Source organism: Ursus arctos, unplaced genomic scaffold, assembly GCF_023065955.2.
Source record: "Ursus arctos isolate Adak ecotype North America unplaced genomic scaffold, UrsArc2.0 scaffold_24, whole genome shotgun sequence".
Lineage (NCBI taxonomy): Eukaryota > Metazoa > Chordata > Mammalia > Carnivora > Ursidae > Ursus > Ursus arctos.
The window spans coordinates 5602822-5626951 of NW_026622919.1; the positions used below are offsets into that span (position 1 = coordinate 5602822).

Consider the following 24130-nt stretch of genomic DNA (forward strand, 5'->3'; position numbering starts at 1 on the left):
GTCTTCCAGGAGCGCAGGCTGAATGGCTGTTCGAGGGCTTAGAGGAACAGGGTCCCAGCCTGGCCTGGGGGCGGAGGCCCCTGTATTGGGAATCGGAACCCACGGCCAGGCTGTCATTCTACCTGTGTGACCCTGTTTGAGTCCCTTAACCTCTCTGAGCCTGCTCCTTTCAACTTGAACCTGAGCCCCATGCAGAGCCACTAGGTTTGTTTTCTCACAGCCACCAGCTTAGAGCAGGGGAAGGAGGTGGCTCAAAGGCTGAGACCCTCCTCCTTCCTTCTAGTGCTTTTATGAGAAGGAGGTATACGTCTGTTTCTCTGGGAGACACTAGGGGCTGTTGTCTTTCTCAAAACAAGTAAACAGGTCCCAACGGATAATGGATCCCTGAAGAGTCCTAAGCCTAGGAGGTCTCCAGGGCTAAAGGTCTCCAGCTCATTTGCGCCAGCAGGCTTGGGCTGGAGGGCACCTGAGCTCTGTCTAGAGGCCTGGAGCCACCTGGGCACTTGAAGGTGGCTAACCCACACCTTGGTGGGGGCCCGAGCTCTTCCCATGGCTTAGGTGGGGCTGGAGCCTAGGCTGGGAGGGCCAAGTTCACTCAGCTGATAGTTCAGAGGCCCTTACTTGGGGCCCTACTCTCCCTCACCCCAATGTAAACAAGCTACCATTGTAAGTTCGTATTTTATTTCCAATAGATTTGGAGCTTTGTTGATTTTTGCATTTTTGTAAAAAAAAGTTTTCACTTAATTATTTGAAAGCCCTTTCGTGCTGAGCCCAAGGGGGAGCCTGGGCCAAGCCAGACCCTTCACAGCCCTCTTGCTCCCACCCCAGACCCCCAGCGCTGGGAACAGGGTGGCTTCCCTCCACCCGCTCTGCCCTCCCGCCCCCACTGCATCTTTCTGTACAGAACAATTTTTAAAATGGAAGCTAAGACACAATATACATTGGACAGGCACGCACACACATGTACACGGGCGTCCGCTCCAAACGGGCAGGACGTCAGCTGCACTCAGAGAGCACCAAGGAATGCATACGGAGCCCCTCCTTGTGAGGAGGGCAGGGCCTAAGCCCCACCTTGGTCCCCAGTCTGCAGCTCCTCCCCACCAACTGCCCTGGTAGCTGCCAGAGGGAGGGGAGGGGAGAAAGGGGGGAAGCTGACAGCAGCTGGGGGGTTATGAAGAGGGCAGTGCCAGTCTGGTAGGTGGTCCTGGGGCCAGGGAAGCCGCTCTGGGGGCCCAGAGGGAGAGGACTGAGGTGGAGCCCTGGCCTCAGGAACCTGAGGGGTAGAACTCCCAGGCCTTTCCCCTCAAGGAGCTTCAAGGGCCCAGGGTTAGGAGTGGGGCTGGCCCTTGCAGCTTTGGCCTGCCAGCCCCAGACTAAATACACATTTGGTAAACCTAGGGACTAGGCTGGCTTAGACCCCAGTACACCCCACTCTCAAGCCTCACGCCTGGGAACCAGGTCTGTCCCCGGGGATGTCCACACCCCTGGCTCTGGCCCTGGCGTGGGGAGGTGCAGTGAACAGGGCCTGCCCTGAAGGCTTGGTCCCTCCCCTCGCCCCCTTCCAGCTTCCTGCTCAGGCCCCAGGAAGAAGTTAAAACTAGTTAGTTTTCCTACATTAAAAAGAGACAGAAACATATCCCCTGCCGAAATGCCGGTGGGCGATGAGGGGACTTTGTCTCTGCAGTGGAAAAGGAGAGAGTGGGCAAGGGGAGGGCTGCAAAATAGTTTTTTCTTTTAAAAAGTGCTTGGTAAGTCTGTTTTAAAGTGTGTGTCTATATCTATGTACAGATATACACACAGACACTGTTCACACACTGCTGCCCACGCATACCTGCACACGTACAGAAATGTATACATATACAGAATCATGTACATATACATACATACATACATACATACATATATATACTTTAAAAAGTCCTAGGTAAGAAGATCTGAGCCGGGCCGGGGCCAGGCCTGCAGGGTCACGACTGGAGGGTGTGGGCCCGGCTGGGCTGGCAGACGGGGCATTCGCTGCCCTCGGCGCAGAGCTCACACAGCACGGCATGTTGGCACGGCAGCACCGCTCGGTTCTGCTCCTGACACTTAAGGCATTTCACCGACTGCATGTGGAACACGGCCTGCGGAGGGAGAGGGATGCCGTGTTCACTGGCCTGGTCCCCCATCTCCCCAGCAACTCTCTCCACATTCACTTCAGTCCGCTTGGGGCAAGGAAACAGACGCACAGAGCTCAGCAGCGTGCTCAGCCGACAAGTAAGAGAGCAGAGCTGGAGTTCAGGCTGCTGCCCTCAAGCCTCCCTAAGTCTGCTTCCAGCCCCACCAGGAAGAGGAGAGGGCCAAGGCTGCTCCACAGCTCCCACCCTGACAGGCTCTTCCTCCCACAAAGCCTCTGCCTCATTTGATCCTGCAGTGACCGTCGGTCCCCAAAAGGGAACAATGGGGTCCTGGCTACAAATGCCCGGTGAAGGGAAGAATGTACTTTGCTGCTGTGGCATGATCCCCGGGCCTCCAGCCGGGCACCTAGGAGTACAGACAAAGTAGCCCTAGGGACCTAACTGTTCTGGAATGTGTGCTGGTAACTGTTCTGGAATGTGTGCTGGTATATGCAGAGCTCACAGGAGAAGCATCTCCATGCCACTGAAGGCCCAGGCCTAGTGATGTAGCTTGGGTCAGCCCCACCCAGAACTGGGGGGGTGGGCACTGACACCTGTCCACCTCTACTTTCTCACCTCCCTAAGGAGTGACATTCCCTCCTACCTCCCCTCCAGAGGTCAGCATCCTGTGTCAGCCCAGCAGTTGGGCAGAGGCTCTCAGAAGGAAGGTGGCTGTCCCTGGAGCAGCATGGACCCATAAGAGTCCAAGTACTGGCTGAGGATACTGTATGCCCCCACCCAGCACTCCCCTAACCTCCTGGGCTGACCTTGTCCACTTGCTCCAGGTGGGCCCGCAGCTGCTTCTGGAGGGAGTACAGCGTGGAGAGCGAGAGGGCCTCCAGATCGGAGAAGGTGGGCAAGGCCTGTGGGTCGGGGCCTGAGTGCAGCCGCTCCAGTTCTTCCTGTAGCTTCTTAACCTGCCCCTCCAGTGCATCACGCTGCTCCCGGGCCAGCTCACACTCGGCACCTGCTGCACTGGCCCGCTCACCGGCCTCCTCTGCCTCCTTCTTCCAGGCATCACAAGCCTGTGGGCCCAACACACAGCGCCTCATCATGATGGCCCCCTGCCCCGTGTCCCCTGCAAGCACCTCTCTGGGAGCCTGCATGGGCCACTTGTGGCTGCAGGGCCTGCTGGGGAGCTGGGTCAGCTGTCTGGGGAGGGAGGAGGCGGGCACTGCCTGCAGAGAAGAGAGATGTCAGGGCCTGCAAGAGACCCTCTATAGGCAGGGAAGGGGGCTGAGCCCAACAGAGCAGGGCAGCACTAGGCAGAGCTGGGCATGCTGCTGGCCAGCACTTGCAGGAGCAGCCAGGCTGCAGCTGAATAGAGGAACCATCTCAGAACCTAGAACCCTGGACCTGGAGCCCTTGAAAGTCAGGGCTTCTGGGGAGAGGCCAGCAGTGCTGTGGGACCAAACTAAGTAAGTAACTCACAGTGGGAATTCCGGGCTGGGGACACCAGCCACCCCAGGGTCCTGACTGGCAAAGCAAGTGTTTCCACAGGAGAAGAGAGTGAATAAAACTCCAGGACCCCTGCCCTCCCACCCCTGCGCCTGCTCTGTGTAAGATGGGCTCAGGTTGGTGCCAACCAGGCCCTGGAAAGGCGAGTGGGTGTGTGGGCCCCATACCTGCTTGGCCTGCTTCCAGGACTCCTCCCACTGCTTGATGGTGCCGTTGGCTTCTTCAAGCTCTTGCCGCAGCCGGGCCAGCTCAGCGGCCCCTGGCCCTGACAGGAAGGCAGGGGAAGTGCCTGGGGAGAAGCTACCAGAGGCAAAATGCTCCCAGATGCTGCTATTCATCCCGTTCAGACCTGCCTCAGGAAAGGGAGGGACGTTAGAGCTCGGAGAGCTTCAGGCCTGGGCCCAGGCCCTCGTCCTGTCCACCCGTCTGGGGGCTTCAAAGGGCTAGCTGTGCAAGGCTTCAGCAATGTCAGGCCGGGGATCTCACAGGAATGTGCAGAGCCCACAGCTGCATCAGACCTACGGTAGCACCACCTGCTACTCAACATTTGGCACTTAACTTCTGAGGCTTAGCATCTTCACCTATAAAGTGAGGCTCCCATCATTTGTCTCACAGCGTGACTCAGGGGCCTTGGGAAGTATCGCAAAGAGAGCAGTCTGTAGAGGTGACAATTTGTGATTGTGAACTGACTTTTAGGCTAGAGGGAAGACAGCCTTCTTGCAACTTCTGTAAGGCTTGGGAGGAGATTCAGGGGCAAAAATGCAGGCCAGAGCCTCAGATGATGGCACAGCTGGAGCAGGAGTTCAGGGAGCCCTGGGTTCATTCCCTTTGTTTTATGACAAGGAAACAGACACAATGTGTTGCTAAGAATCACACAAACAGTAGGGGCGTCTGGGTGACTCAGTCAGCTGGGCATCTGACTCTTGGTATCAGCTCAGGTCGTGATCTAAGAGTCATGGGATTGAGCCCCATGTCGGGCTCCGCACTCAGCAGGGAGTCTGCTTGGGATTCTCTCTTCCTCTGCCCTTTCCTCCATGCTCTCTTTCTCTCTCTCAGATAAATACATCTTTTTTTCTTTCAGGTTTTATTAGAGAGAGAGAGAGAGCATGAGCAGGGCATAGGGCAGAGGGAGAAGCAGACTCCCCACAGAGCCGGGAGCCTGACGCGGGGCTTGATCCCAGGACCCTGAGATCATGACCTGAATCGAAGGCAGATGCTTAACTGACCAAGCCACCCAGGTGCCCCATAAATAAAAAAAAAGAAACAGGGGCGCCTGGGTGGCACAGCGGTTAAGCATCTGCCTTCGGCTCAGGGCGTGATCCCGGCGTTACGGGATCGAGTCCCACATTGCGCTCCTCCGCTGTGAGCCTGCTTCTTCCTCTCCCACTCCCCCTGCTGGTGTTCCCTCTCTCGCTGGCTGTCTCCAGCTCTGTCAAATAAATAAATAAAATCCTTAAAAAAAAAAAAAAAAAACCACACACACACACACACAAACAGTAAATAGTGGCGCCAATATACGTCCAGGCATCTGACTCCAAAGGCTTACTCTTTCCGATAAGCTAAGCTGCATGCTCCTCCGACCACACGCCGCGCAGTCCTTTGCTGTGCCCTGCTCTGTGGCCCCCAGGACAGCCCCTGTCTTCTAGAGGGAAGCCATACCCACGTCTGGCCTCATTCTGCCCACACGTCCTTCTAATCATTTCTTTCTCACTCCCTTCCCCACTAATCCAGCCAGGATGTTCCAGAACCCTCCAGGCAATACAAGTGCACCCAAAATGTGAGAGACTCGTGGAGAGCCTGAGAAGTGCACAATCTATGAGCCTATGTGCCCTGTCTCAGAGGTGGGAACTCAGAACCAACACCACACCGTCCCAGCAGCAAGCTCTTCCCATGGATCTCTGCTCCAGCCAGGTAGCATTTCCTCTCTTGGAAAGGAGCCACTTCCTCTCTCAACCACATCCAGGCCAGGTCCCTTCTGTTATTCTGAATCACAAACCCAGGCCTTTGACTCCACACAACAGGTGACAGTCCCTAAGTACGCTCTAAGGTCTGTGCTCCTCTGCCTCCCTGACTAGACCATGGCCCCATGCCAGCAGGGACTGCTGAGCTCAGTGCATCTATAGAACTCTGCTCAGTAACTACATGGAGAAGGAATGAATGAATGTGCGGCCAGTGAGCAGGGCTACAGTCAAGATGCTTCCAGAATAAGAGCAAGTCAGACAAATGTAACACAAAGCATCTAACCTGACAGACTCAACATAAAACGGAACAGCCACCATCAAAACTGGAAAGATGCTAAGAAATCAGTGTGCTGCCCTGATCTCTGCAGTGAGGTGAGGACGTTCCCAAGCTGGTCAGAGTGTCAAACGTGGCTCAGAGGCTCAGGCTCAGTGTGACCAGGAAGCCCAGTACCCTTGGCGGGGGTTATTCCTGATCTCCTCCCACAGCTGCTGGGGGAGGGGAACTAAGAGCAGAGCGGCGGGCTGGGTACCGAGCTGTTTTACGTGTTACCTCAGTGAGTACTCACACCAGCCCGCCCACGAGAGGGAACCCTGCCCGCAGTGGTGGAGCCCGTGGCTCTCCACACCCTGCTTCTAATGGCTATGATTGATGTGCCCTCCAGAACCCACAGTCCAGATCGTTCTAATGCTTGTGTTCACCGAACAGCCTTTGGGGTTACAGCTGGTCTGCCTGGCGCCTCTGTTTACCAGGAAGGCCACTTTGAGCCTATTCAGACTCTTCCCTTCGCCTCTTGTGAAGCTGGCTGTCGTGAGCCCGCCTCCGAGTTCTGGGTGACTGGGCAGAACCAGCACACTGGCATGAACAGCACCGAGACCTGGCGCTTGAGGCCCTTGCTTCTCACTGCACACTGGCCCTTTGCCCAGCACTTCACTCACGTTATTCCATTTAAGCCTCACCACTGTCTTACAAGGAGGATGCCGCCATTACACAAATTTTGAAGCAGAAGAAACTAAGAGGGGGTGCCTGGGTGGCACAGCGGTTAAGCTTCTGCCTTCAGCTCAGGGCGTGATCCCGGCGTTGTGGGATCGAGCCCCACATCAGGCTCCTCTGCTATGAGCCTGCTTCTTCCTCTCCCACTCCCCCTGCTTGTGTTCCCTCTCTCACTGGCTGTCTCTATCTCTGTCAAATAAATAAATAAAATCTTTAAAAAAAAAAAAAAAAAAAAGAAGAAGAAACTAAGAGGGACTAAGTTGCTTGTCTAGGTTTACCCAGCTAAGGGAAACGTGGTACAGGGACCGACCCACCTCCAAGCCATGAGCCACTTGCTTCAGCATCCACTCTGCATTGCCTCTGGCTGTGGACAAAGTGGCAAAAGCACTTTCCAAAAGCCCAGATCCTGCCCCAGGTCTCAGAGACACACACCCCCTCTTACCCAAAGATCCGTGTGATGCTGAGGTCCCCAAAAATGTGTTTTCTGACTGGCTCAGGTGGCCCTGGGGCTGCTGCAGGAAATGTGAGGAGAGGCTGACAGGAGGGGACGGGGATGCTGAGTGGAAGGAAGCAGAACTGCCCAAGGAGCCAGGGATGTTCACGGGTGCAGAGCTCTGCAGCAAACTGCCGCCTGGAAGAGAGGCCCCGGAAGGCCAGTGAGGACAGGGCAAGCTATGTGGAGCCACACCAGCAGGGGACAGCTCATCTGTCCACCTTGGGCCAGGCTGGACCCCTAGGAGCCCTCCCTCGTGTGCTGCCCGCCCACTGCCCAGTACCAATTGTGATGCTGCCTGGGTGGGGCACCGTGCTGTTATCGAAAGTCTTCTCTAGGGCGGCCACCCCAAACTCGTTCAGGTCCAGGTCATCCAAGGCAGACTCTAGAGACAGAGAGATTGGGGTGTGAGCCTCCTTGTCTCCTGAGAGGCCACACCACCCTGAGGTTCCAGGCCTTGCCTTCAGGACCCACCTGCCCCTCTACTGCCTCCTCTTCACGCTCAGTCCCACTAGACCCCTGCTCTCAAGCCTTTGCCTGTCTGGCTGCTCCTCGGCCAACACGGACGCCCTGTGCTGTCTGCCTCGCCAAGTCCAGCTCTAATGGCTCTCTTTTCCGAAGCCTTCGCTGATACCTCCAGGGGACCCAATGCAGGGTTCCTGACTGTGACAGAGGTCTTATCTCCTGCTGTTACAGCTCGTATGTCTCATTCCTGAGTTCTCTGGGGGCAAGCAAGCCTCTGGGCCCTCAGTGGCTAGTGCACAGCAGGTGCCTGGACAAATATCCACTGGCCTCTGTGGGACTAGCCTGGGAGGCTGGGAACTATATCCCTCCTTGAGGGCAGGAACACCCTGTCTGCATCTCTTAACACCCCAGTGCTTAAAACAGGCTCTGGCACAAAGTAACACCCATAAATGACTGCTGAGAGAGACGGGCAGTGGCTTCTAATGACCAGGAACTCTGAGGACAGTTATGTAGGCTGTTCACTACACAAGAGTACCTAGTGAGAGGATGAATGAGGGCTGGATGACCTATGTTGTGGAATGAGATGGCACTCATCCAGAGGAAGAGGTATCTCTTTCAAATTTGTACAACAGAGCAAACCGGAGGGCTATTTTCCTATAAGGGCTAGTCTTGGCCCACACCTTGGGCTCATTTTCCCTTTTCAAAGGGCTCAGAGTGCCCACCCTCTGACTCTCCCAAGATAAATGTCTAAAGTGACAAGTACGCTAGTCTGAATCTCATTCTAGAGACCTAGCTTCTCTAACTCCAGATCCAGTCCTGGACTTGGCAACAGAAATGGCCTAATTACCTATGACTGACTCTACCGTGTCGCTGGTGGGATAGAAGGGCAGAGCATTTGCATTCATGCCAGGGACGCTGCTGGTGCCGGCAGGGCTAGGGGGAGTAGCTGCCAGGCTGGAGGTGATACTAGAAGAGATGCTTGAGGTCAGGGGGCTGCCCACGGGAAGGATGCCCAGCATGTCCTGCAACGAGAGAGTGAGGAGGAGGCAATGGGATGCCCACTCATGGAGGCCATGGCCAGGGGCTAGAGATGGGGGCCGGGAGGGGCAGAAGGAAATGGTGCATCCCAGCTCTCATCCGGATGCCCCCATGCCCAGACAGGACCCCATCCACTCAACACCTTGTTGAGAGGCTGGAGTTGGAGAACTGTGGCTTGCAGGCTGCAGGGCCCACTCACCCTAAGTCCTATAGTAGGGGAAGGGAGAAGTCATCCCAGTGCCTAGCATAGTACAGATGCTCAAGAAATATTGTTTTTGACTGATGAGTGAGTCCAAGAGGTGAGGGATTCCAGGGCTTGACCCCACCCTCTCTGGATTTGAGGCTGGGGCCCCACTTTAGTCCTGCCTTCAACTTGCAGGGAAAGCAGTGGCCCCACTCCCTAAGGCCTGGGATTCTGGCCTGTCCTGTCAATAGCAAGTGCCAGAAGGGGAGAAAGGGGGCTGAGAGCTACATACCTGTTTGGGCTGAAGCAAAGGCTGCTCTTGACTCCTGGGCTCTAGTGAGTGGGGTTTTAACTTGGCCTGAGAGAGAAAAGTCAGAGAACAAGAGATGATGTGGTGCTAGGGAGGGCCCCTGAATCCAGGAGCCCGCCCAAGCATCAACCTGCCATGGCCCACTAAGGCTGAAGGCACCTGTCATGCAATTCCCCTCTATACATGTACCCTGCTCTCCCTCCCAACCCCTACTCCTTTCCCTACCCTAGGAACCAGGGGAGCTATTTCTCTTCTCCCTGGTGACTCCAAACCTCAGGTAAGTCCACTTAGAGACCCTCCGTCCTGCTCCCCAAGGCCCTGCCACTCCATCAAGGCAGCACAGGGCAGGGGAAAGACCAGCTATGGGGTCAGAAGACCGAGATAGGAGTCCCTGCTCCTCTATTAACTGGCTCCGTGACAGGGTGAGGTACCTGGCTATGCTAACCTTTCTGTCTTCATTTGTAAGATGGGATGGCCTCACTCACTCTGCTCAGTGTTGCAGAGGCTGAAGACAGGGGCCTCCTAGCTCCCAGTCATGTTCCCCATAGCTGGGAGGGGCCTCCTAGCTCCCAGTCATGTTTCCCATAGCTGGGCCAAGACAGCCCTCCAGGGCTTCTCCTGCCCCATGCAGGAAGAAGGCTAACCTCACTGGGCTTCCCCTTACATCCCTTACCTGGCATTTAAAATTTTTCAGGTACTCGGCTCCCACCTGGTCTTCCCTCTCAAAGCCAGGAGCCTTCTTATAGCTGCCAGGGGCGAGGCCCGACTCCCCAGGGAAGACAATGCCTTCCAGGTTCGGGGGCTTCCTGATGGAGCCCGGGGGGGAGCCACAGAGATTAGATGGGCTTCCTAGATTGCTGTTTCTACAGAGGAGCTGCAGAAAAGAAAGGGAGTGGCTTGGTGGGCAAAATGTGGGCTGGAGCATGGCCCATCCTCCATCCCCTCCTCAGAGGGAGATTCTTCAGCAAGGGGCTCAGTTCTATTTTCATCTGCCAATGGGCAGCAATTACCGTGCAGGGACCCCGAACCTCATGAGGAAATTATGGGGCAGTGTGACAGAAGGCTTGTGTCCCTTCTACCAGCTCTACTCAGGCTGACCAACACAGGCTCTGGGTAGACCACCTTCCCCCAGATTTTGACAGAAAAACCCTGGGGCAGGAAGAGTAGAACCCCTTGGCCTGAGGCAAAATACCAGGGCCCCCACTCCAAGCACAGGCTGTGAGGGAACTGGGGGCATTAGAGGTGGGTGTTGACTCCTGGCTAGGCACAGTGCCCACCCACTCCCTGGACAGGCACGTACAGCGCTAAGGTCAGGGGCATGCGGGCTGGAGGGGCTCACGGGCACCGAGTCTCCGGCAGCAGATGGCATGTACAAGACGGGACCCGGCTGAGTGGGGCTCGACACAGTTGAAGAAGGTTGTAAATCGTCACTGAGGGGTGGCTCTGCAAGAGACAGGATCAGGGTGTCAGCAGGCTCCCGTGCCAGCTCTGTCCCTCCAAAAACAAATCTGGGCCTTTTTCAAAGGAGATCACGCACCCTCCGTACACAAAGGGAAGGCTCCTACCTTCTTTCTATTAATACTGCATACTGTGCACTTACTTTGTCCCAGGCAGTTTGTATTAACTGTGACTCTTCACAACAACTAGTAGATGCAAATAATATCGTGGTCTCCATTTTACAGGTAAGAAAACTGAGGCTCAGAGAGGTAAGGTTAATCTCCCTACGTGGTGGAGCTAGGAAACAAAAGAGCTGGGATTTGAACTCTGATCTGTACTACTCCAAAGCCTGAGCCATTAATTACTTCTCTGTGTTGCCTCAATCAGTGGGCCCAGCTGCCCATGGCTGGGGATGACCCTGTGCCAGGAATATACTCCCCCCTCCCAGGGCCCCCTAATCCCAGAGATAAGGCCTGAGCCTGAGAAGAGGTGAAGGACAATCAGAGCAGTGGCTTGTGGTGGACACGAGCTTTAACTTGAGCTCCATCTCTGAGATGGGCAATGGTGGTCTGGAGTGCAACGTAAGAACTGAGAGCTGCGCTGTCCAACGCAGCAGCTACGAGCCACACGGGGCTATGAGGGGCTGGTCCGAACTGAAACGTGCTGCATCTACCTATTCGAGTGTGCAACAGATTTCCAAGACTTAGTCTGGAGTAAAAAAAAAAAAAAAAAAAAAAAGTAAAATACCAATTTTTTACACTGTTTTTGAAATTATCATTTTGTATCGAATCAACTAAAAATATATTGTTAAAATTAATTTACCTTTTTAAAAAACATAGCTACTAGAAAATCTGAAATGACATGAGGAAGGCTGCGGTATATTTTCATCGGACAGCTCTGCTCTCAGCAGGACGGAGCGCCATGTTCAATTAGTGACGTCTGCCATGGATGTGGCATGGGGTGGTTGCTGAGATCTGCCTAGTTGGCTCTGGGAGGCCGCCTCACCCTGCCTGGGACTGTGAGTGCCTGACCAGGAGCCCGGTCCTGGTCTCTGTCTCACGACCTTGGAAGCTTCAGGGTTTGAGGCCAGTTCCGGGGGGTGTGTGCGGGGGGACCAGAACTTCCAGTGAGGACAGAGCCCGCTGCTGGCCGGCAGATGAGAGGCCACTTCTGTGACTGAGCCTGAGCAGAAGGTGAGGGGAGGAGGAGGGGGAGGGCAATGGGAACAGCATACGTTCTATGTGGGCGAAGGCGCAGAAAGGTCCTCGGGGACAGCTGCCCGACTGCTGCATGTCGTTGCACTTGGTGGATTTATAGATCTGGGGGGTAGAACAGAGGCAGGTCAGGCTTAGACAGAGAGGGACAGGCAGGCACAGGTGCCTTCAACATGGGAGGGTTAGCTTAGTAATCTCCTTTCTGCTCCCCATTCCATGCCACTTCCCGAAGTCTCTCCCTACTGACTTCTTGATATTCAAACTCCCGAACCAGACATGGCCACCCCCATGCCAAGGACACCCTCCCTTCTGGGGTCACAGATTCAACCAGCCCTGCTTCAGCCCTCACAAAGAGATCTTCTCCATGCTGCTTCTCCACTCAGGGTCTTGGCCGGGGCTGTGACCTCCAAATGTCCCTCTGGGCATTAAGGAAGCCAAGATCACAGGAAGCACGCACCCACCAGGGGGCACTCTGAGTTGGGATCTACATCTAACTTTCCACCCTGCTGTCTACAACCCACATAAGGTGGCGTCTGTCCTTAATGTCTATCTCAGGATGTCCTAGCCTCCACTGACCCATGGACAGCATGTGCCTCTATATACCCTATACCAGACACTGACGTGGCCCAGTAGGCAGGGGAAGTGTAACAGGGAGGTTGCTGGTACCATAAGCTCTGATGTGAAACACAGCACCTGGAAGCGGCTTTTATTTTTTAAATCCTCATGTCACTGGACTGTAAGCATCATGAGTGGTACAGAGCCCAGAATGGCCAGGTCACTATGCCCAGTCCATGCCTTCCCTGTCAGGAGGCTGGGGGAAACAAAATTGGGAGCAGAGGACTGCTCAGGGACTACGGGCTCAGAACAAGGCAAGTTACCAATTTAGGGTACAGGGCTCCTTTAGGCACTGCGTGGGGGGGCCTCTTCCAGGATGGTGTCAGCCTGAGTTCTGCCCACATCTGCCCAGGCCCTCCTTTCCTTTTTCCTTGCTTCCCCAAAAGGGCAGGTTAAGCCACCCACAGACCTCACAGGGCCCCAGCCCCAGTCCAACGCCCACCTCTGGGTGGAACTGCTGCTCCGTGCGGGTGTGGCAGTACTGGCAGGCATCTCCATTCTCACACTTGCCAGGGTCTCCCCACTCGTCCCCATGTTTTACGTTGGGGCACGGAGATGACCTAGTCCAATTAGATGGTGGGGTCAGAGGGATGAAGGACAGGGAGAGATTAAGAGCCGGGGAATGCCAACTAGATGCCTGTTCAGGGTCCCTCTCTGGTCTCCGGGCTTCACAGGGCCAGGCTCACAAAGAGAAAAGATGAGTTATAGAGTGAGAGCCTTACTGGGGCCAGAAGCCGGGCTCTGCTTCTGTGGCACAGCATGGCTGTTATCAGCATGAAGGACACTTTCTGTCCCCTTCCGCTAGGTCCTCATGCCAAACACTTTGCAGCCCCAGGAGAGCCAGACTATAGCCAGAACCATACTTCCCACACGATGGCTTGGCCCCAGCAGTCGCTCCTCAGGATCAGAACTAGAGGGGTCTTGGAGGTTGTCTGACCCAAGATCCTCATTTCATACTAGAGGAAGATCCCAGAGGACTCCCCATCATTCAGCTATCCTGACTACTCCCTCCCCTTATACCTGGGCCCTGAAACCCTGTCATCCCCAGGGCTGGCCTGCAGGCCTCCCTGCGAGCACACTGGAAGCAGCCCCTGCCACAATCCCTTCCCTGCCACCCCTCCCTCCCATGACTGGCCTGCCTGGGCCAAAGGACCTGTATTTGTGTTTCCGGGGGCTCCGCCGCCGGTCCTTGCTGTTGTGGTAGTAGGGACAGGCATAACCCTGGCGGCACAACCTCGGGGGCTTCTTGCACGGCTCCGTCTTATAGTTCCCCAGCACATAAGCAGTCTCTACACAAGGGGGCCAGAGGCAGGGGTCAGGCAGGTAGGACAGGAGAAGCCACTTGGGAAGGGGTCCAGGAGCTCAGGGCACCTCCTCATGTGCCAAGGCCAAGACTGAGACCCAGGAGAGAGATAAGAACACCATCCCTCACTGGAGACACTCAAGGCTCACAAGATCTAAAAGGGCAACCTCAGGAGGGTCAAGAACACTGTATATAAACATACCTAAGGGCAAGGTGTGTCTGGGGAAACTCCCCAGAAGTGCCCCCAAATGAAAGGGCTGTGGTTGGATGTAAGGTGGGATAAAGAAGTGGTGGTGAGCCAATCCTTAGGGCAGCTATGGGCAGGAGAGGAGAGAGGACAGACATCTGGCAGGAGGAGGCACGGCCATTTGTGGGGCCACCTTTACCTTGCCACCGTGGCTCCTCACTGAGGATTTTTTCTATCATGGCATGGCTCGCAGCCCCAGCCGTCTGGCCCTCTATGCTGCCCTCTACTGTGGTCTGGCCGTTCTGCAAGGCCTCCATGGCCTGGAGCTCTCTGGGAGGAAAGGAGAGGACAGAGAGCAGGGACGGGGCATGAGGGGAGAAGCAGAGTGCCAGTCCCTGCACTCCATCTATGGCAGTTCCCGTGTCAGCAGCCAGGCCCCACCCTGACCCACAGCCATGAGCCCAGCATAGCATCCAGCCCACCTGATGTCGTAGACAGGGGACCGGAGGTCATGGGGCCCGTGGGCAAAAGCGCAGTGCAGGCCGTTTTTGGTGCAGTTGCCTTTTGAGTCTGTCTCGTGGATACAGATTCCAGTTTTGTAGTAGCGCAGGTGGTACCTGCGCTCAGTGTCCCCTGTGGTCCTGTGCAAGAATGGGCACCTGAAACGGGGGGGGGGGGGGTGTCATTCACCTATGCCCCAGGAGCCTAGGCAATCAGCCCCTGCCCTCCCCCTCCCTCCCTGTTGAAGGCTTGCCCCACGACCCCGGATGGTGCGCTGACTGAGGAGGCCAGCAGTGATGGGCCCTGCCGCGGTAACAGAACCCCCCTCCCACCACCTGTCGGATGCTGCAGCTTGATGGGGGCCCATCAGGGCCCAGGATTCCCACTTCAGCCTGCTCAGCAAGTCCTCTCAGAGGCTACTTGGCCAGGGCCCTGGGCTGACTTGAAGAGAAGCTCCAGAGGGGGGGCACACTCCTGGGAGAGCAACTGCTGCCTGGATCTGCAGGGGTCCACAGAGAAATGGCCTGCTCAAAGCATGGGCGTACCCTCTCATGCCCCAGTGCTTTATTAGGCTGGGGGCAGGGGGCTCGGGGGGTGGGAGGGAATAAGCTTTGGACCTCTGGGAGAAGTATGAGTGCAGGGATGGTTCAGTGAGCTGTACCCATTCCGTTGTACCCATACCCCCGGCAGCGTTTCCCATTACCACCTCTGCAAGGGTCAAACAAGCAGGGTCAACAAATGCTCCCTCTCAGTGATGTCCCTAGGCTTGCCTTTTCTCCTACTTAGCAGAAGAAAAGCCTGTGTAGGGTTTCCCAAAAGTGGGTAAAGAAGGGGCCTCCCCCAGAGGATGGTGGGATCTGAGCCCAGGTCCAGGCCACAGGAAGGCAGGCCAGGCTGCACAGTACTCCCAAAAGCAGCCTCTGGCTGGCTTCTCAGACTCTGCCTGGCCTATTCTGAGGGCATCTGACCCAGGAAACATGAGGTTCCTCTGACGGCGGGCTGCAGGGGGTGGGGCACTCACTCGTCGCCCTCCGGGCAGAGGCCTGTGGCCTCGTCGTACTTGGTGCAGTAGACGTCGGGGCTGTAGTTGAAGGTGCCGTCCCGACGGCGGATGGACCGGCGACGTCGCTGGTTCACGAAGTGCCAGTGGAAGCAGGTGTAGGGCCGGTGCTGAGTGCATTTGTGTTGCACAAAGAGTGGACACTGCTCCGTGCGGAATTCCTTCAGGTACCTGCAGGGAGAGCCCCCACATAGGGTGGGCCAGGAGCAGAGACTTAAGCCCCTTGCTTCCCAGCAAGAAGTTAGCCACCAAGTCCTCTGAGGGCCCTACTCTGGGGGTGCTAGTTCCGTTAGGACACCAGAAGAGGCCCAGAGCTAAGGGTGGACCTTAGCATCCAGACCCTTCCCAGGACCTAGATCCCAAGCCAGCCTGAAGAGAAAGAACCATAGACCACAGCAGTCAGCTGTCTGCCATGGCAGCCAGTGGAGGGCTCAACCAGTGGCTTAGTTCTGTGAGCCCTCCCTGAGGTTTCCCAGGCCAAACTGCTGATCACAGGCAAAGGGCTGCAAACAAGAGCACGAGGAACCTCTCCCAAACTCCTGCAGGGTCCTCTACTGCCCAGGTCTGCCTGCCAATCCCTGGGGGTCTCACCTGTCCCAGGAGCAGGGCTGGAGCTCCAGGCCGAGGGCTGGGGAGGCTGCTGCTTTGGAACTGAAAGCCCAAGTCACAAGGTGTTCCTCTAAACTACTGAGTCAGAAAATTATTGTCCTGTCTGCCTACTTCCTCCCAGAGACACTACCTAGCACCACACAGGTTAGTGCCTGGGAAGGAGCTCCTTTTACAGAAGCATCTGAAGAGACTCTCGCTCCCAGCCTTGCCTGCCCACAGTGGTCTCACAACTGCGTACCTGCAGCAGCTGCAGCTGTTTACGTCCTGACTAACCTGGGGACTTGGGGGCACTGTCCTTTTGCCCTCCTCCCAACCTCTGTTCCTCTACTCTGCATGTAATAGCCAAGAGAACCCAACACAGCACTCTCCCATGCACCACCCAGAGGAGGGCCCCAGACCCACTTACCCCCTTACAGAACATGCCATCCATCTGTGTTTTTGCTCACTCTATGTATCCAGGTGGAGGGTGTCTTAGACTTGGGAGCCCTACACAGCAGGGACAGGAAGGCAGTGCAGTTCTCTTTATTCATTCCCTTAAGCCCTAACAATGCAGGCAACAAATGGCTTGATAGAGGGCATCTGATGCCAGCAACGAGGAGGATTCCAGAAGGCACAGAAGATTGTGTGCAGAAGGGGGCACAGAGGGAACAACCTGACCTGAAGTAACTGTCCAGGCTTGGAGTAGCACCTGAAGCTAGAAGGCATGGGACAACGGTGAGAGAATGTGGCTCATGCCAGGATACTTGGAGCCTTACTAGTCTGGGCATATAGAAGGTGTAGGGACAGGTAGGTTGAGGGCTGAGACTTTCCAGACAAGTTTTCTTTAATGCTAATGGAAAGTGCTGAAAAATCCTCTCCGCCTTGAAGTATGGAGAAGTGTCCGGGTGTATGTACTGGGCCAGGGGAAGCTGGAGCTGGATGCTCCCTGAGGATCACAAAGGTTTAAAGGACAGTAAAACTTCCAAACAGAGTCTGTTGTTCATGCAGCACGTATTTATTGAGCATCTACTAGCTGCAGGCAGGGTGGACCTGCCTGAGGCACTGAGGACCCTAATGGAGAAGCAGGTCCTTGCCCTTGGAAGCCCATACTTTTATGGGGCAGACACACAAGTAACAGGCAGAATCAACCAAGTATGGAAAAGGTTATAAAGGAGGTTTGCTGAGGGTTCCTTGGGAACCCAAAGCATGGGGCCCAGGCTGGGAGAGGAAGGGAAATGGGGAGGTGCTGGTGGGTAAAGAATGTGGGAAGGATGTTTTAGGCAAAGGGCTAAGTATGAGCTTATGAGAATATGTCTGGGTCCAAGAGCTCCAAGTACCTTTGTGGGATGTAAGTGGGGTAGAGAGGAACTGAAAAGGGGAAAGGAGGATAAGGTGAGGTGCAGGAGCTGCCAAATTGCAGGGACATCATCTCTGGGTCCCAGGTACATTTGGAGACACTGGGCAGAAACCTGGAAGTCTCTCCCTAGGGCCTGATGTTCTCCTGTCCCTTTTGGCACTGGAACACAAGGTCTTTCTTCCTGTCTGGTTAGAAAGCTGTACCTCGTGCTGCACACATGTCCCAAACCCTGGCACTGAGAAGGGACACCCACCCTCCAAACTACTAGGCTGATCCCTCCTGGGCAGCACATACTCCATCTGACTCTGGACCCACCAGGAGATTAACTCAGGAGGTAAGAGGTGGAAAATGGAAGAGAAGGAAGCAGAGTCCAGAGCCAGGAGCAGAGAAGAGTGAAGAGTGGTTAGGACTGTCAGATTAAATATAGGACACCCAGTTAAATCGGAATTTCAGATAAACCAAGTATTTCATGGGGCACACTGATAATAAAAATGTATCCACTATTTGAAATTCCAATCTAACTAGCATCCTGTCTTTTTATTTGCTAAATCTGCCAACCTGAGTAGTGTCTGTCTGCTTGGTATCAGTGCCTCAGTAAAAAACCAGGAAGCAGCATGGGGAAGAACTCTAAGATGTGGTCACCCTGACTTCGGGCATAGTCTGTCCTCCTGGAGGAGGAGTCTTGGCAAGCCTGCTTGCTTGGGGCAGCCATGACCACAGTGCCACACGCAAATACCAGGGCTCCACAAGGGCTCTGGCTGGCAGGGATGCCACAGTGAAGGACAGACACCAGGCAACAAATTATCTCACTTTAAGTCGTAGGCCAGGGACTTGGTACTTTTTAATTAACCAGTCTCTTTGCTTCCAGCCTCTCCCTTGTCCAATTTATATTACACAACACTTGTTTATTCTTTCTAGAGCCCAAATTTAATTCTCACTTTCTTAAAAGTCTTTAGCTTTCCCCCAGTAGCTCCAGATAAGCACCAACTATTCAGCTTGGCATTCCAAGCCCTAAACATCTGGCCCAGTATTTTTTCCCACCCTTATTTCCCTTGATTCCTCTCCATTCTAGCTACTAAAACTGGAGTCCTTGCAAATAGATCTTTAACTTCCCTGTTTCTGTCCCCTTCCTTACCTGTAGACATCTTTCGAGGCTGAATCCAATGGTAATAAATCTGACGCCAGCACATCCATGTTACCTTCCTTGACTTCCACCCATCCTCCCCTTTCTGCCCTTGCCCCAGCTAAAAGTTATAATCTCCACGTTTTGCCAGCATGTTCTGTAGATATTTTTATAGCCTTTATCCTGCAATGCATATTAATAATCTATACATTTTTCTCTACTACTAGATTATAAAATCCTTGACAGCAAGTAAGAACTGAATACAGTTTACTGAATGAATACAAGAAATGAAGTCACAGAAAGGGCAAAGCCCACAAAGCAATACCAACAGCTTTATGATGCTGCCAGCAGGCAGAGCACTGAGAGGTGAAAGCCTAATCCCCATTCCCTTGTGAAAAGGACTACACTGCAGGAAACCTGCAGGGCAACTACAGGGCAGAGTGTCCTGCAGAAAAACCCCTCATCAGAGAAGGGGCTGAGTGACCAACTTTAGGCAGAGAGCCCACTTTTGACCAACTACAATCACAGGAGAGAAATTTCTAACTTTTTGCTAAAATCATGAATGGAACTGTACCGAACTGTTCCTGCTACCTAGGAACCGAAATGTTTGTTCAGAATTTCCCACTCTCCCTCTCTGACCCTGTGCTAAGAGGCAATGCAGTGCCCAGAAGACAAAGAGAGAAGCACTTAGAAATCACTTTTCTATTTTCATGGATTGAAATGAAACAAATTTTCAATGGACATGCACAACCGTCACTATTAAGCTCCAATCCTTCTCTTCATCTTAAGGCTCTGAAAGTTCAAAGTCTAAGAAATTAAAGAGTCAGCTGAAATTCACTCTTTAATTCAACCAGCTCTCAGGAAACCCTAGAAGTCCTGGGGTCTGAGTAGGGAAGACACACCAACTACTCACTCCCCCTTCCAAGCTCGGGGTAGGCACAAGGCCACACAACTAAGTTCTTCACACTCCCATCTCCCAGGAATATCTGCCCTCAAGAGTAAAAGCTAGTAACATAGAACAGTTCCAAACTGCAAGGCCTTGGTGAGCTACTATGGCCAGAATGAGTCCAGAAACCATACAGGCCCTGGGCAAGTAAGAGCTCTGTCAGAGAAAGCCACGCCTTCAACCGGAAGAAGGGATGGACACTCGATTGTTCAGAGCTTCACCTTCACTAAGCAGCACCTTCATGTCTGCTGACGGCTGAGCTTACATCAAAGCTACCTTTCACTCCTTTTCAGGACATCACATTAATTATTCTAGCAATGGTTTATTTGTAAATGTCAAAGATTATTATGAAAGTCACACACCCACTTACAAATATTTTGGAAAATGGACAAAAGGGCAAAATCGCCTTTAATCCCATCACTAATGTTAGCCTTTTGGTAAATTTTCTCTTGGTATTTTTACACATATATAATCATAATGTACCTATCATATTGCTAAACCGCTTTACACAACTATTAGTACTTTTCCCTAAAAACTTTCAAAATCAAATATATGCAACCACATTTTAAAAAAATCAAATATTTTCAACATTTATTGGATCTTTATTTTCCAAATCTCTAAGTAACAGCAAAAAGCAGGCTATTGGAAATCTAAATTCAATCACTTGCCCCACTAACAGTGATAGCACATAAGGGATTAACAATAAATTCACTAAGTCACATCACCCCGAAGGAGGTGTTAAATCCAGTGCTAAACTGCTACCAGTTCAATTTCCAGCTAAACTTTAAATCCTATTCCAAGTTGTCTCACGTAATAGATTTATCAGTTTGGGTGTTTCACTCTCTTCTGGGGAGAAGTGTGAAGAGAATTTAAACAAACTGAATAAACAGAAAAGTATCAGAGGTAACAGAAAAACTATGTAAGTTTAGAGGCAATGGGGAGAAAGGAGCTGGTGTTCTAATCCATATCTAGTCCCCCACGGAATAGTGTGTCGCAAGGCCTCACTCTGACTCTACCTGCCCTGCTGCCACTGACCTGCTCCCTCCCCAACAACCAACCAGACTCTAGAGCAGGGTTAGTAAACTTTTCCTGTAAAGGACCAGTTAGTGAGTATTTTAGGCTTTGCGGGCCAAGAGTCCAAACTGAGGATAATATGTACTTACAGAACAAGAGGAAACAAACTTACATTTTTATTGATGAAATTCAAAATCTAGTAATTGGCTACAATTTTTGTAGAGGTTCTACCAATAAGGTCAGATTTGGGGGGATGGGATAACATTTGTAAAGTTAAGGTCCCTTTCATCAAACTGATTACAAATGCTCATCTGTTAATGCAGATTCTATAAGATTTTACAGATTTCATCTTTGAAAATGTCTTTTCACATAGACAGGCACTGCCAAATGCTGTTAACATTCCACAAGCATGATTTTAATTGAGCACATTCTTCTCTTAGAAGACATCTATAGAATTCTATTAGAGTCTTGATAGTTGCCTTTTAATTGCTTCCAATTGAAGGTTTGATGTAAACTCCTTACTGGCCCAGGTAAATGGATTCCGAAATAAGGAAATTTCTTTTGCATTCACACCAAGCAGCAAAACCACTGCTAGAACTATAGTTTGTGTTTAGAAATCATATCCACAGTAACTTTGTATAGGAATGGAAATCTTGCCTTTAACTTTTGACAGTACGCAGGAAGTGTATAAAGTAGCTTGACATGACTTACGATTCAAACATTAGTGGTTGAAATAACTTTACTACAATTTAAGGTTTGCAAAGAAGCTGTTTGCCTTGTAATTTTAGGCTGAAGTCATTAAGAAACCTTATCAAGTCTGCAGCAAAAGCCAATTTCCATAGCTATTCAGCATTCAAGAACAGTGGTTGAGAATGATTCTTCTCATTCAGAAAAATTTCAACATCAGCCCTGAACTCAGAAAATTACAAGAAAGCTTTACCACTGCTAAACCATCAAACTACTGTGTAGTAGGGCATGCCAGAATATTCAGCTTCTCTACAAAAATTCATGAAATTGATTATCATGGTGAAGTCCACAAGAGGTAGTAAAGTTCATTGCTGATTCCAGCAGTTCAATTAACATGATGGATTCAATATTTTTCTGCAAAGTACCTGCTGATGAATAATGTAATCAATAACCACAGGCTTTACACACCTTAAATTTCATAAGCTTTGTAAATTTGTACAATTAAATCTTTTTCTGCTACACACACACATTCTTACCATCAGCTGTAACAGATATTAGCAGGTCATATTTCAGATTGTACTGAGTTTTTCCTTAACCCTTTTGAAAATATTCTCAGCTGTCATTGTTTTAAGTAGACTGTTCATTGATGCTAATTCTTCAGTCACTTCAAATGAGGCACTGACTCCATGAAGAAACCAACTAAACAGTAACAGTGGCATCTGTTGACTCATCAAGAGCCCGAGGAAAACCACATGAAATCATTGGCCTGGTAATTTCACTACTGCTATTCCTCCCAAGGACTTGCACATTTTGAGAAGTTGTTCTTGACAAAAGGCTAACACTTTTAAACAAGTCTGTTTGCTCACGACGCATTTCTTCAGCTGCTGCAATCACACACAATGTAATTCACTCAGTATCATCAGTATCAGTAAATGGCTTTCCTTGCTCAGCTAATCAATGAGCCACTCGAGAAACTTACTCCAGTCATAGCCTCATTTTCCTTTTTGTGAAGAAATCCTGCTGTAATGAAACAGGCCATTTATCTAATTTTTCTGACCATTTCCTTCCTACACACTAGGACTACCGTGACAACTCTCTAGTCTAGTAATGTTGATCGGTCCTTTCACAGCACAGCTCTTACTAAAGACGGCTCTGCCACCTAATTTGGTAACAAAAGAATTCACACTCCACCGTACCCTAAAAACATGACACTCCAAGCCCATTCTTCTCTTCCTCGCCTGCTCTAACAGGACTGGCAGGCACTGGTAATAAGGAATAAATGAAACGTTGTGGTGTGCTAATACACACAGCACTGGAGACACTGGCAAGTTGTAACGGTGTCCTTGCTGTCTGTAGTACACTGAACAGCAATACTAAGTGAGGAGAGTGCCACGTACAGTCTCTCACAACTACGGAATCCTGCAGTTATAGTGCAAAAACAGCTGGACAATAGGTAAACCAATGGGGGGGGGTCCATTAAAGCTTTATTTATGGATCCTGAAATGTTAATTTCATATAATTTTCATGTATCATGAAATATCGATTCTTTTTCAACCATTAAAAATGTAAAAGCCATTCTCAGATCACAGGCCATACAAAGGCAGGTGGCAAGCTGCATTTGGCATTATAAGCTGTAGTTTGCCGACCTCTGCTCTGAAGAGTTGGTATTCCCCAACACACCACAACCCTCCCTTCACATCTCTACACTTTTGATCATATTGCTCCCGGTGTCTGGATCACCCTTTTGGCTTCTCCACATGAGGGTTCCCTGACACAGCCCACTGGAGTTAATCACCCTCCTTCCATGTTTCCACTACAAGGTATGAACACAGCCCAGAGAGCCCCTACAACAGTTGATTTCGACTGCTTTGTATGTAGCCATGTCTATCATTTCTGTACTTCTCCAAGAGCTGGCTCATAGCAGGTATTCGATATAGGTTCGTACAAGAAAAAGCAAAGGCATAGAGCTTCACAAGTTGTAAAAGCTTGGTCCACAGCAGCTATACACTAACCCAGCAAAACAGAAGCAATTCCAATCTCTGATTTATGTGCTTCTCCCGGCAATTAATAAACCAGTAACTTCTCTAGCCACCTTCCCCACAATGTCTGCACAGCCTTGTTCCTCAACCTGAATGCTAATTTTGAGATCAGATTCACATGCAGACTAGAAACGCAACCAGGCTTGCTCTGTAATTCCTGGGAATGTGTGGAGATCGCTAGAGAGATATTAAATTCCTTTTTCCGTTTCCTCCAAAAACTAAGGGGTATTATGACTATTTGGAAAAACTGGGTACAAACCTAAGATTTATCAAGAAAAATTATGGAAGTATGTCACCAGACTATAACGGGGGGGGGGGGGGGCTAGAAGAGAAAATACATCCAGTATTACTGATTTTAGAGGTTATCTTAACTTTTCTTTATTGAATTGTGATTAGTAACTTTTAGAATTAAAAAAAACCTTTCTGTTGGGAAAGAAATCCACAATATTAAGGACAACTTGACAGGGAATCTATCCTGATCCAAAATTAAATGAAAGATGTTGCTAATAAGCCAGAAGAGTTCCTTTAAGTTAAAAGTGAACTGTGGTAAATACTTTTGTAAAGTAAATAACTAGTAGACTGTCATCTAGTTTGTGATTTGTAGAACCTGATTTGGACACATATGCAGAATGGTTAGATTTGAGTAAAAAGGCAAATAAGCAACACAGTGACCGCCTCTGGAGAAGCAACAGGAGATGGTGCTGCAACACCAGACTTCTTGAAGACCTGATGAATCCCAATACACACAATGAACAGCAACCTGTGAGCCCAACAAAAAGGGGACAACAGGCAAGAGACTGAGCCAACGGAAAAAACCCCAGATACCCCCTTACCCCCCAACCTGGAGGTCATGACCTTGGAGGACCATGAAGAAGCACCTGCTCCTGGGGAGCTCTGCTGCTCTCCTGGCCAGTCAAATCACTGTTCACAAGGCTCACATGGGAAATGTGATGTGCCCGCATCTCTAATAAGCCACAAATACTCTTTATTACAGCCAGTCTCATAA

The 24130-nt window shown here is 51.6% G+C and overlaps 1 protein-coding gene across 14 annotated transcripts in view; it reads right to left on the reverse strand.

The window, feature by feature from the left end:
* Window positions 1-664: 664 nt before the first annotated feature.
* The window catches only part of UNK (unk zinc finger), a 32532-nt gene continuing 9066 nt past the window's right edge, over window positions 665-24130 (reverse strand). For 3 of the 14 annotated variants that reach the window (XM_057318165.1, XM_057318171.1, XM_057318164.1), the window contains exons 2-16: window positions 15332-15541; window positions 14292-14468; window positions 14009-14139; window positions 13473-13608; window positions 12762-12879; window positions 11725-11809; window positions 10354-10496; window positions 9727-9927; window positions 9036-9101; window positions 8369-8543; window positions 7340-7441; window positions 7006-7194; window positions 3779-3960; window positions 2921-3331; window positions 665-2120 (exon numbers count right to left, since the gene is read on the reverse strand). In XM_057318165.1, coding sequence (XP_057174148.1) covers window positions 1965-2120; window positions 2921-3331; window positions 3779-3960; window positions 7006-7194; window positions 7340-7441; window positions 8369-8543; window positions 9036-9101; window positions 9727-9927; window positions 10354-10496; window positions 11725-11809; window positions 12762-12879; window positions 13473-13608; window positions 14009-14139; window positions 14292-14468; window positions 15332-15541 — 2482 coding nt within the window. In that variant the 3' untranslated portion in view covers window positions 665-1964. Of the gene's footprint in view, window positions 2121-2920; window positions 3332-3778; window positions 3961-7005; window positions 7195-7339; window positions 7442-8368; window positions 8544-9035; window positions 9102-9726; window positions 9928-10353; window positions 10497-11724; window positions 11810-12761; window positions 12880-13472; window positions 13609-14008; window positions 14140-14291; window positions 14469-14645; window positions 14810-15331; window positions 15542-15961; window positions 16022-16385; window positions 18690-24130 lie in introns of those variants that run through there. The other 11 variants (XM_026484134.4, XM_026484126.4, XM_048226279.2 and 8 more) reach the window with 8 other exon arrangements.